Genomic DNA, 12947 nt, shown 5'->3' with positions numbered 1-12947 from the left:
TTATTGTGGGGATTCGGTTACAATCAGGGAAGGGAGTAAATCAAAATACAGCATTACACATAACCAAATCAGATATATAACAATTCCATTCCCTAGATACTTTAAAACAGTATATGACAAAATCATTTTACCAAACTTTTTTTGCTTTCTTGTGTTGTTCTGAACAAAGTTTTCCGTCACATAGCACGGCATTCATTGATACTCAGAAAATATTACACTATTATCAGAAGCATATTTTAGAAAAAAGAGAGCCAAGTAGCATAAAACATATAAAAGAGAAAACAAAACTAACTAGTAAACATATATCTTGCTTCTCCAAATATTGTAGTAAAATGAAGAAATATGAATATAATCATAACAGTGCAATTATCAAGCTGGATATGAATAAAAAAAATCCCAGTAAAGAATCAGGGTGTAGCTTCTTGTCAAAAAAATGGTAGCAGACCGTGTATAGAAAATTCCAGCTGGGGCTGCCCATCAAAAAAACCCCAGTCAGCTACTGCCCCTAGAGTCCTAAGGTGGTACCAAGTAGAGTCCTGAAAATCATTTATAATATCTTCCACTTGGTCATGTGGTAAAAAAGTCATCCAAATATCAAAAAATTTGGTAGAGTTAGTTTCCATGTGCAGTGAAGCCTACATTGAACTGTAACTGGGTCAGAGTAGGAGGGGATGAATTGAGCCAATTTTGAATAATACATTTTTTACCCACCAATAGGCACAGGTGTTCTACTTTTTTATTGAAGAACAACGAGGGACGAGATCAGGCTGGACATAGTTCGTGTGGAAAAGAGCCAATATTGGAGATACTTGTCTTGCATTATCTGATATAGAAGACAAGAAAAGGAACAAAAAATCCCAAAACATCTGAATATAAGGACAGGTCCAAGGAACATGTTCTATTGAACCATTAGGTTCGTGGCATTTCGGGCAGGCCGTTAAAAATGTATCTGAAGACTTCTGACTGAATTATCCTAGGCATAATAAGCCCTGTAAATAACTTTAAACTGCATTTCCCTCCAACTTTCACTAATATTGGCTTTTCTAAGCAGGGCCCAACAGTGTTCACGTACTTCAAGAGTATCTTCACTTGTTATATCTAAAAAAATGTCCCATTTCACTATATGATGTTCTTTAGGAACCTTACCACTGAAGCTAAAATTCAGATGCCTGTAAATATCTGAAATAGATAATTTAGAAGAGGATAAGCTCATGATTTAACGTAATGGCCAAGGGAATTGTAAAATGGGCTGGCCCCGTGGAAACAAGGTAGTTTTTATTTGGTAATAGTGGAGGGAGTGATATGAGGGCAAAGCATATTTTTCACGTAAAATAGCAAATGGAAAAATGGAATTCTGATCTTCTAGAACATGTGAAAATACTATAATACCTCTTGATTCCCAAAGCCGAAAGTCCTTAAATTCAGACCCCTGGGGGGAACCAGCACAGAATCCTATAGGTAGATTGGGTGTAACAAACCTGTGTACTTTAAAGAGCTTGCAAGTATCTGTCCAAGCAATCAGCGTATCTCTGAACAGTAGGTTTTTAATAATTGTTTTCGGGACCTGAGAGATAAGAGAATGTAAGAGACCTCCCAGAGACCATGGACTAACCATAACTGATTCCATTGGAGTATCTGTAAAGTATGTTGTATTGTGCCACTAGTCCCTGGCGTGACGCAGTAAACACGCCAGTTTATATCTCCGAATATCCGGTAGATTTAGACCTAAGCACTCCTTTTTCCTTTTTTTAACTTAGACACATCCTCATTCTTAGGAAGTAACTGCAAATTTTGTAGGGGGTATAACAACCTAACAAAACTGATCATCTTGATCAGATGGCATCTACCCGTGAGAGACAGTGGAAGGTTTTTCCATGCGATCAATTCTGCAAATATTTTTCTAAATAGAGTTGCGTAATTTAAATTGTACATTTCGGGAAACTTGGATCCCCAGATAGGTAAGAGAGTGATGTGCCAATTTGACTACCATTTGGGTCACCCAACTTGTCATAACTGGAGGACCCCCACATGGTAAGAACATCAATTCACTTTTGCATGGATTCACCCTAAAACCTGAAAAACCTCCATAGAGTGCAATATGCTCAAAAACTTTTTGTAAATCTTTACGTGGATTATTTATAAACAAAAGGACATCATCCGCAAATAATACTGTTTTTTATACTTCCTTTTTTAAACATAAACCCTAAAATATATTATGTTGTTGGAAGGATCTGGACCAAGGTTCAATTGCTAAATTGAAGAGTAGAGGAGACAGGGGACATCTGTCTCGTTTCTCTTTTTTTAGGGGAAACTGGTCAGAAGGAACTCCTGACACATGTATACATGCCATCAAGGAAGAGTACATGCCTTTTAGGAATGACACAAGATGGCCCTTTAAGCCGAATCTCTGCATTACCAAATGGAGCCACTTCAGTCAACACTGTTAAACGCCTTCCTGCGTCAAGCGCCAAAAACACCACCGACGGGGAGAAGGCATCTGACAACCTAGCTTGCTCCAACACAAAGCTTAACATACGATTATTGTAGGTAGTGGAGCGACCCAGCACAAATCCAGATTGTATTGGATCAACCAGTTTGGGTAGAACCTGAGCCAAAGGATCCGCTAGGATCTTCTACAAATATTTCACATCCTGATTGATCAGGGAAATTAGAAGATATGATCCAGGTTCTAAAGAATCTTTTTTGTGCTTAGGGAGCACTTTGATATATGCCAAATGGTCAGAAGAGAGGTAAAAAATAAGACCAAAATATCTGACAATTTTCCTGACAAAATTTTATAGAACTCATTAGCAAAGCCATCCGCTCCTGGGGCTTTAGCATTTGCGGGTGACTTTATCACCTTTAACACCTCCATAGGAGTGATTTCAGAATTCAAATATGAAATATTGGCAGCAGACACCTTGGGTAACTTTAACGATTGCAGAAACAATCTGCAATCTAATGCAATCTGACCCTGAGTCTCATACAATTGTTTGTAAAATGTAGCAAACACCATAGCATTGACCCTCGGCTCACGATGGGAAGAACCTCCAGAGTAACGTAAAAACGTCACGGGCTTCTTGGGACAAGTAATTTGCCTCCAACTTCAGCCCTCCAACTCTGCCTCCTTATATGAACGGAACATTTGGTCATATTTTGTGATCCACACATCACATAGCACTTTGGCCTGTTTCCATCTTTCCATCCTCAGGGATCATGGATAACTTATAGCGGTTGTACGCCTCTCTCGCCTTGACACAGGTATCAATAGAATTTTGCATAGTTTGCTTACACAGAGTAGAACAATGGGCTATTATATTCCTTCCCAGTACAGCTTTAGCTGTGTCCCAGTACAACTTGGGATCCAATTTATGTAGCGCGTTGTTGCTTTCAAAGTCCATCCACAAATAGTGTAAATATTATTGGAATTTTTCATCTTTTGCCAGTCTCGACAGGAAATGCCACACATAATCTTTTTTATGCATATAATCTTTCATGAGATCTAAAGATACTGGGGAGTGGTCTTAAATCACCAATGGGTGAATTTCAGCATGCACAGCTTTAGACAACATCAGATCTGGCACCAAAACGGCATCTATCCAAGAGAACGTAGCATGTACCGCCAAATGGTGAATAAAGTCCTTTTCAAATGGATGGAGGTGTCTCCATACATCGACAATTCCTGAAAACAATAGAAAATGTTGGAAATGTGAGTCATTTCTATTGGACATAGTGGCTTGTTGCGGTTTCATGAGCACAGTTTTAGTTAAGGATGAATAAAGAGTTAGATTATCTTCATTCGGACCATAGATCGCTAGAACGTGTAGTTGAGATGAAGGTAATTGAAAATGAATCCCCTGTCTTCTCAATCACAGTGTAATTCAGTTGTTTGTGGAGAACAATAATCACTACAGCTTTTGAACCCTGCACAGGTGCCCCCCACAACTCTCCTACCCATTGCTTCCGAAGAAGATGAAAACAAGGTGAGGACAGATAAGATTCTTACAAAACAGCAATGTCAGTACTGAGTTTCTTCAAATGGCGCAGCACTTTTGTAAGTTTTTGTGGTGACTTAAGTCCCTTGACATTACACGTGACCAACCTAATCACAGAGGCTTAAAGAATGTAGCAGATATTTAGGTTTGAGGTCAGGTATTCCAGGGTGTCCCAGCAGAGCTGCCCTGTATACCCCCAAAAATTTGTATCAAGCAAGTGTAGAACTTTGTAATCCTTAATGGAGAAAAGAGAGACAACCAAACAAACAAAAAACCCAGAACATTGTGACAGCAGCGGCTGCAAAGCACTCCGTGTGCAAATAACAAACATATCAAACAATTAATAGCTCAATTGGACGCAGGTAGAAACATTGCGGTCAGTCCCCATTCTTGCTGATTTGACTGAACTGAAAATTGAGCATACTCAAATTTCTTAGACAATATTCACTCGTCTAGGTACAGAAGAAACACCCCTTGGTGCGTATCTTGAACTAGTAAGGGCTGTCACCCCCTGCCAACTGGAGCAGTTAGAACCAGGGGCTGTTACATGGTGCTCGGGATCAAGGAGGTGAAAGGTTTTGTCTTGAAAGTCATAATAATGGGCTATGATTGGCCTTGGTATAGGTTTCTGAGATTTGGGTGGGGGCGTGGCCAACCCGATGATGGTGGGGGTGATAAGGGCCCGGGGGGGCACCCTCAACCGTTGAGCCCCCTCTACTTTCATAGCGGACTTAAGGCCCAATGCTTTTGGTATATCAACCGAGCAGAATTTACTGAGTTCTTGAGGTCTGATCATTTCAGGCACACTGATCATACGCACATTATTTCATCTTGCCCGATTCCCCAGATCAGTGATTCTGTCTAGTAAAGCAGTATAATTATCACTCACTAATTTATTGTGAGAGAGCTTAGTTTTCAACTTGTCGTCTAAATCACTCATCTGTTGTTGTAGGGAAAGAATGTCACCTTCATGTTTGGACACTGCCTCTGTGACAGGTTTAAGATGTTGAGCCATGGTGTTCTGCATCATCTGAGTCAAACAGGGCTGAAGTTGTTTAGAGACTTCTGTGGCTAATTTACAATAATCAAGAGTTTCTAACCAAGGCACTTCGGAGGGTTGCTCCTCCACGCTTGCAGAATCTCAGCGATCGTGTGTAGAAGCAGTGCCCGCCATCTTGCCTGCCTTGGTACGCTGGGTAGACTTCTGCTGTGATCTCTTGGTACCGGGAGTATCCATAAATGTATCCATTTATCCATCTGTAGACAATCCCCCAATGGCTAAAGCATGGATAACTGGTAGAAAATGACTAGTGCAGTGGAGTTTAATAGCACGAGGCACCCAGGATGCCTGCTACCTTTCACATAGGGGGCCTGGAACTGGAAGTCTTAGCTATATTTTAATGTCTCTGAGTTGTTCATTCAGAACCTGTGATTATTCTAAAATCAAAAGTATGCTCATTAATTCTTTAATTTAACATGAAATAATGTGAACATAAAATTACATTTAATGTAAAATGAATTTAGATGCAGACATAAGACACATTAGTTTAAAACTTAATGTGAAGGTGAAAACTTGGATAACTCATCATCCTGGTAAATGGTTTTTAATGAATTCAGCTATGAAACTTGATGGCCATGTGATTTGTTTTACTAATTACATTCCTTGAGCAGAACATAAAGGAAGTCTAAAGAAAGTGCAGAAAGAGGCTGATATCACCTTTACACTATATTTTCTACTATATTATAGTGTTTTTCATTTTATCTATGCATTGAATTCAGGGGAATACATTTTTTTCTGTGCATTCTAAAGATCACTCTTGGCAGACTCTGCAGGGAGTATTTCAGCATTCAAGGCATAGGACTTTAAGCACACTGCCATTTTCTAATGCATTTACAGTATGTAGCAAGGACAAAAATGTCATTTGTATTGTAATTTCATTGTTTGATGGTTTCAGGTATGATAATGAACACACTGGGGTTCATTCTCTAAAGCAGCAATCTGTTCACTTATCTTAGCAAAATTGTGTTTAATACAGTCATACAATCCTTAAAAGATATATAAAGATATATAACTATTTTTCCTAGAATACCCCTGCATTTTATTAGGTATTTGAAGAAAACAGTCTAGTGAACTTTATTATCCTTTTTAATTCAAGGTGAATTTTTACCTAGTTTAGTAAATAAGTCATTAAATTAGATAAAAATAAAGTAAAAATAATCAAAAAATATTTTGTGTCAACTGGCACTAAGCTATGCCAATGAGTTTTATTTTGACATTAGTTTAAGACACGTCTGTGATCATTGAGAATTTAATAAATATTTGGCCTCCAGTTGTCCCCCTTGACATGACCTTGGCTTGCTTCAAGCAGAATCTTGGATCTGTTAAAGCAGAAGATCTCATAAAATGAACACTTTAAACTTGCTTTGGATCTCCTAAAGTTGGCACATAATTCTTGCAGGAACTTCTTTAATATGCAGGAGAATACATAGACGTTTATGTGAAGAGAAGCTGTTATGACACAAAGCTGTGGACCTAGGCCTTACTATGACTGAACATTAAAAGAATTGTGTTGCCTAAGAAATTGAATCAAAGGTTGAATGAAAAAGGAAACCCGTTGTTATTTCTTTAACACTGAGGCTCACTCATATCCTCTTTTTCTGATACTTTGGTCCTGAAAGACTTATGATTTCTCTGATATTTATACCTATTTTCTCTCACTGACTAATTTCTTCTCCAGGTTTAGTTATTAATTGAAATAATGGATTTCAGTTGGCTTTGAATGATCAGTTTTAAGATCTGTACAACAGACGGTGATGTTCCACTCCACATAGAGTGACAATAGAACTGTTTAATGGTTGATTGTTTTGTGATCCATTGCAGCAAATTGCTAAACAATGCCAGAGACCGCTGAAATAGTTTTTTTGGGGGAAATCTAGTATTTTTACACAGCTTTAGGAAGAATTGGATAAAACGGAAAGTGAAAACATCCTTTTATCTACCTGTGTTGCTATCTGCCCTTGGTTGATTGTTATTTAGATCAAATGGAGAAATATATTAGATATCCTGCATACATCTTTTCCTATTTTTGAGATGCTTGGCTCCTATATAAATCATACTCAATTGATTATATAAAACTAAATTATCAGAGCCTGCTTTGTATTATTGTTTACTAAGCTTTGAAATCAGTTTCAAGGAATAATAACTGCCATCTGTAGCAAAAATATTAATGAAGTTACATATCTCTAATGTGCACGTACAGGGGTAACTATGTCCAGTAGTGGTGCATTTTTTAGGAACTTCCTTCTTCTGTTTAGCACATCACACATTCATAAGGCTGCAAAAAGAATTGACAATTATTCTACATGGCTACAGAAATTCCAATATGTCCAGATAAAAATATTATACTGATCCTGGGAAGTCCAACAGTGTACAATACATTCACTGTCTGCTTATCAAAGTTTTGGGTTAATTGTAGAGGGGATCTGGGTTGTTGATAGAAAATTGCATTAAACCTTTAGGGCTTCTGTTAGACTTGTGATTGGCAGGGCATTGTACCACAGACTCATTTGTGGTCCCAACTGCCCCCATTCAACCAATGGGGTTACAGCACAGTCCCTAAAAGTTACATGCCACTTCTGGCCATGAAATGGCTTTTCTTGTTCTAAAGAATGAGCAGCACTGTCATCTCAAATGCAAGGGCAACCCATGAAAACACATTTTATTCTTCCGAAGAAAGAACAGCACTATCATAGCAAACACAAGAGCAACGCCTGCACATACATTGCCCTATAGTGTGGTTTGCCGCTTTTGGTCACATAGTCGCAATTTGCTGGGCACATGGAAACTGCTAATTGTGTGGTTCTCCATTGAAACTGTAAAAAGGGGCCATTGTATGACTACTAGCCTAGTCTCTGAAAATAAAGTAAGAAAAGCCTGGGGCTACAGGTAGACTGTGGTAATGTGTATTCGATATACTGTATAAGTGATACAGGTTCTAGTAAATAATGTGGGAGGAAAAGACACATTCTAATCTCTATTTGCTCACATATTTTTTATTCTGTGTTTAGAATTTCTAGAAGGCTAATCAGTATTATACGGTATTGAAAAACAGTAATAATTCTGATTCTGCTATTTCTCAGACAACATCATTTAAACATCATTTAAACCTGAACTGTAGCCATTTTCTGTTATCTATTGTCAAACTATCTGACTGCATAGGCAGTGATCTGGGGAATAGATTTAGAATAAAACATTCTAAACCTCTTCAATGTTTTTAGGGTAAAAATGTGCTGGAGGCTGAACTATTCTAGTGGGGGCTTCTTCTCCTTTCATGGGCGCTTCTGCATGATGTGGCCACATACATTCTGCTTGCTTCTTTTAGTGGCTACATCATGATTTGATGCTCATCAATCCAGCTTACAGCTTTGTTTAGTGTCTTCCAATCAAGAATAAAACAAAAACTGTTTTCCAGTTTCTAGAACTGTCCTTTATTTTCTATTTTAGTTGTTTTAATTTATTTGAGCCGTTATACATGGATGTATTATAACATGGTTGTGTAACACAGACCACACAGGTTTACAGTGGAGAAAACTATGATGAAGATTCTGAAAATTCAAATTCTCTGAAGTCTCGGTTTGGAAAACTGCTGTGTTGGATATCAGGAACTAATCGTTTTGAACACCTACATAAAACAAGGCAATAATTGTATGTGCGCAAAAGCGCACCTGTGTGATGGAGTGCAGTGTCCAAGATTGCTGTGATAACCTTTTGTGCAGATCTTTTTTTTTTCCAGACTTATGGCTTTAAAGTGGAGTTCTCATGTGGATTTTGCTTAGCTTTATTCAGCTATCTTTTTATTTTATTTATTTTGTTTAATGTTCGAACAGAACACGAATTCCTCCAATCAGCAACATTAAATCTCCTCAAGAGCAAGTAGCCATACCTTGTTAGGCTGTGTAAACACTGACCATGAGGTTGTTGTGCACTTACCACTTCTTCATTCCAATGAATTTCTGCCTTGGGGGAGACGTTATGTGTAGCTTCTCCCAGCAGCAGCCCCATACATACACACTTACAGTACCGTTCACCACCCCAGGCTGTCAAATGTGTCCCAAAAATAAATTTGCTTTCAGTTCCCCCAAAGAACTCAAACAGCCCATATTGTACAAGAATGATTTCATTTTTGGAATGTGTTTCATGGCCAGAAATTGAATCGTCTTTGACAGCTAGACCATAAATTCCACTTGGTAGCATGGCAAAAAAACTGATGCGATTTGTTTAGTAGTATATAAACATGAATGGTTTATGGCATTGTGAAAACATTTTAATGAGTTGATAAGTAATGTTCTTTTTGCACAAACATTTGTTTTTAATGCCCAAATTCCAAGATTCTTTTTAGATTAGTTAGATTCTTTGTAAAATGTTCTATAGATTCTACCAACTAGTTTGACATTTTCTTTTTACATTTTCTTTGTTTCTAAAACTCTGAAGGTGAGGCCAAGCTCAGCTGTTACAGCAGGTAGAGCAAATCTTTTTAATAATGTGGTTGTCAAGAGCCTTGACATCAGCTAAGGGTCACACATAGTATTTAGTGAATGCAACCTGGGCATGTTTATACATTTCTAGTTCCTACCCATCAAACCACAACTTTTCCAGTCAAAGATGGACCACTATCACATAAGCATCATACCAAGAGCCTGAAGTTCATGTTGACCCATTGCTAAAAACTAATATTTCAATATGTAATTCTTCTATCAGAGTCTGCTTTGTTAAAGAGTTAAAAGGGCTGGAGAGCACAAAATAAAAATTAACCTTAATCACCTAAAATAAATTAATTTCACTCCCCTGTACAGTTTCGTAAATGAAGCCGTAAGCCTTTTTTTCTGATTTTGTCTTCAAACATTAGGAGGTTCAGCAAAGTTGGACAATGATGAAGTTGCTGATTGAGGAATTGTGCTGCATATAATAAATGTTGTTCAAATCTGAATTTGAGTAACAATTGAATTGTTGCTGTGTCTACAAATCTAGCGCTAGAAGATATTATCACAGCTAGATTGGCAGAACTGTGATTTCCAGCCAAGCTTTATTTCGATAAGCTCCACTGATTTTTACTTTTATCTGGGATTTTGCCCCCTTGATGCATTTTAAGGTGATGTAGTGTTGATTTGTTTTATTGTATGCTTGATTCTAATGAGAAAGCAGCAGACACTTAGGGATTAACACGCCATGGTGCTGTATATCACTTGGAGTCTTCTGCTACAGCTTCATTCTCAATACAAACAATAGCCTGGGGAATTTCATCATAGATTAGCAGCTGTTTCTTTTGCTTTACAATGGAATTTTTTATGGAGGCAGACAGGACTTAAGTTCTGACCTGTCTTGAATAATTTACTAACCTGCACTCAAGGTTTGCATGCTTGGGTTTGCTGTGATTTTATATAACAAAGGCTCACTAAAATAACTAATTTTTAAGGAGAAAAAAGAAACTTAATCAACTTGTGTCCATTGATGTCAAAGTTTATTTGTTTAAATAAGATTTGGACCATTGCCTTTTTAAGGTTAACTAAAATCTTGGTTTTGGTTGTACAGTTAGGCTGCATACCAAAGAATGATGGGTGAACTTAGGCAGGGAAAGTTTGCTACCGACTTGCTAAAAGTTCCCTCATGCTTCTGCACCTTTTTGGTGCACACCCATTGCAAGGTAAAGTAAAAAAATTTGTTTTTAAGTCTATCCAATGCAAAAACTACCTATGTTGTATTTTTTTTCTTTTCTTCAAAATAGTAGTGGGAGGGCAGAGTTACCTTCCTGTCCTGTAGACAAAGTAGGATTTGAAATCTCTTCAAAATGAAGCAGTCCTCTAATGGACAGTTGTTTCTATAACACATGCACCCACTGGAGGTTTTCCTCTTTAAAAAACTCAAATATTTGTTTTTTTTTAATATATTTTTTTATCACTTGCAGTCATAGTGACAATGGTCAACAGGGCTAATAAAATGAACCTTCCTAGCAATGACCGCAAAATAAAATAAATAAAAAAAGTGTGGATGTGAAGCTCTCGATGTTCATCTTTCATGGTTCATTGTCCAAAACATAGTCTAGTTCAGGGCTATCTAACTCTAGTCATCAAGGGCCCGGATCTGCACACATATTTAGTATTTCTCCAAAAGACAATAATAAACTTAGCAGAAATAATCAAAAAATATCCCTGTAGGAAAAGTTTACCTTCTTAGTGGCTCACATGGACTAGAGTTGGACAGCCTTGGTCTAACTGATAGAGCTCATCAGCTTAAGATAGACATATATTTTGTGCTAGGGGCCTCAGTTATTCACATTGGGTAAAGGTTCATACTGGTGCCAGGTTTTTATTGACCAAGATAAACATTCACAATCACTTCAGGCACAAAGCTAGTATCACTACAGTTTTTTCGTGACGTTCTGTAGCTATTCGACAAGCTGGATCAATACATCGAAGGATCTTGCGCCGGCGAAGTGCGAGATGGGGTGACGTAGGCAGATGAAGAAAGAAGAGGATGAAGATGGCAGGGCCCGGCCCCGGGATGAAGAAACATTGAGGACGTGGGACCATATCGAACACAGCTCTGGAGAAATTGTGGGATCTGTGGAAGTAAAGGTAAGTGTGATTTTTTTCATTTTTACTTTAGTTCCACTTTAATCCATCACTTTTTACTTTTCCTTTGTGCCCATTTACAGTTTTCTCCCTTATTTTCTGTTACCCACAATGTGTTTTTTAAATTAATTGAACAAAATGTAACTACAGCAATGCTCCTTATATTAAATACAGGAACAACAGTTGCCTAAGCTTTAACATATAGTAGAGAATTGTTAGAATTACTTCTTGTCCTAGGGACACAACAGAAAGTGAATTGAAATCTCTAAAGTGATAAGAAATCCTCTCCTAGATATTCCCCAAAGGAACACTTTCTTTCACTTCTTGTTACAACGACAACTGTAACATTATAGATTTCCCATTACTTTTCTTCCCAGTGACAATAGCCACCAGGACAAACAGAGAGAGTGAATCTTTCCAATGGGAAAAAAATCATATCTGCTGCCATACCTGCTTAGTGCTGTATGATCTCTTATCAGAATGAAGTTTGTGGTGTTGCTTTTGAACCTGCACAACAATTCAGTCTTATAGATAGTCGCTGGAGTACAGAGCATGATCTTGTCATAGAACTAATAGGAGATTGTGACCCACATAAGTTCCTGGTCCAAGGGTGGGCAGCTCTAAGCTCTATAATGAATTCAACTGATTGAATTTACCCTTTTATTTCTTGTAAATTGCACTTGAAAAGTCTAAATGAGGCAGGACTTTATTAGATAAGGGACACTCGATGTTCCTTCTGCAACAAGTATTCTTGTCTAATAGCTGTCTTTATTTGACAAAATTCAATGAGATGCACATGCATTGGTTGTCAGGATACCTGGTGCATCCTGGCTTCCCCATTGGTTCCGTGACTGAATGAAGTGCAGGTATTATGTCATTCCAGCCCAGCCAATGAAGCTGGATGAAAATCAGGATATAAAAGAGAAGAAGGAGGAAGATAGTGGCACCCAGAACAGGACAGCTAAGTGTCCACTGGGGTTAGTTCCACTTTAACTAATACAACTTTAAAATATTGATTTTTTTTACCTTAGTACTATATATACACATACGTGTTTTAAAATTTTTTACATCACTTTATAAGGGTCTTTATTTGAATAAAGAGTTAACAGTCTATTCACAGGGTAATGAAGGTATTTATCATTTTAAATAATCCAATTAATAAATCTGTCATGAAAGAAGCATGACAACTGCTATTTTAGACCTACTAAAATGTTGCGTTTGGCTTTTTATCTGCAGTAGGAATATTCCAAAAACAATTAATCACCTGTTATCCTAGCCGTGCAAAGTAAGTACTTACCAGCATAATGAACTTATTTTTTTTTT

The 12947-nt window shown here is 37.6% G+C and overlaps 1 protein-coding gene across 3 annotated transcripts in view; it reads left to right on the top strand.

Moving 5' to 3' along the window:
- Positions 1 to 12947, top strand: part of PLPPR5 (phospholipid phosphatase related 5) — a 126998-nt gene that overhangs the window by 108398 nt on the left and 5653 nt on the right. The window contains exon 6 of one of the 3 annotated variants that reach the window (XM_072419844.1): positions 3933 to 3983. The exons of the other annotated variants lie outside the window; for them this stretch is intronic. Within the exon in view, the coding sequence (XP_072275945.1) occupies positions 3933 to 3983 (51 nt within the window). The remainder of the gene's footprint in view (positions 1 to 3932; positions 3984 to 12947) is intronic. 3 annotated transcript variants of the gene reach the window in all.

The sequence above is a fragment of the Pyxicephalus adspersus genome, chromosome 8 (assembly GCF_032062135.1).
Source record: "Pyxicephalus adspersus chromosome 8, UCB_Pads_2.0, whole genome shotgun sequence".
NCBI classification, from domain to species: domain Eukaryota; kingdom Metazoa; phylum Chordata; class Amphibia; order Anura; family Pyxicephalidae; genus Pyxicephalus; species Pyxicephalus adspersus.
Note: the sequence above shows the minus strand (reverse complement) of the source record. Positions and strands in the feature narration are given on the sequence as shown.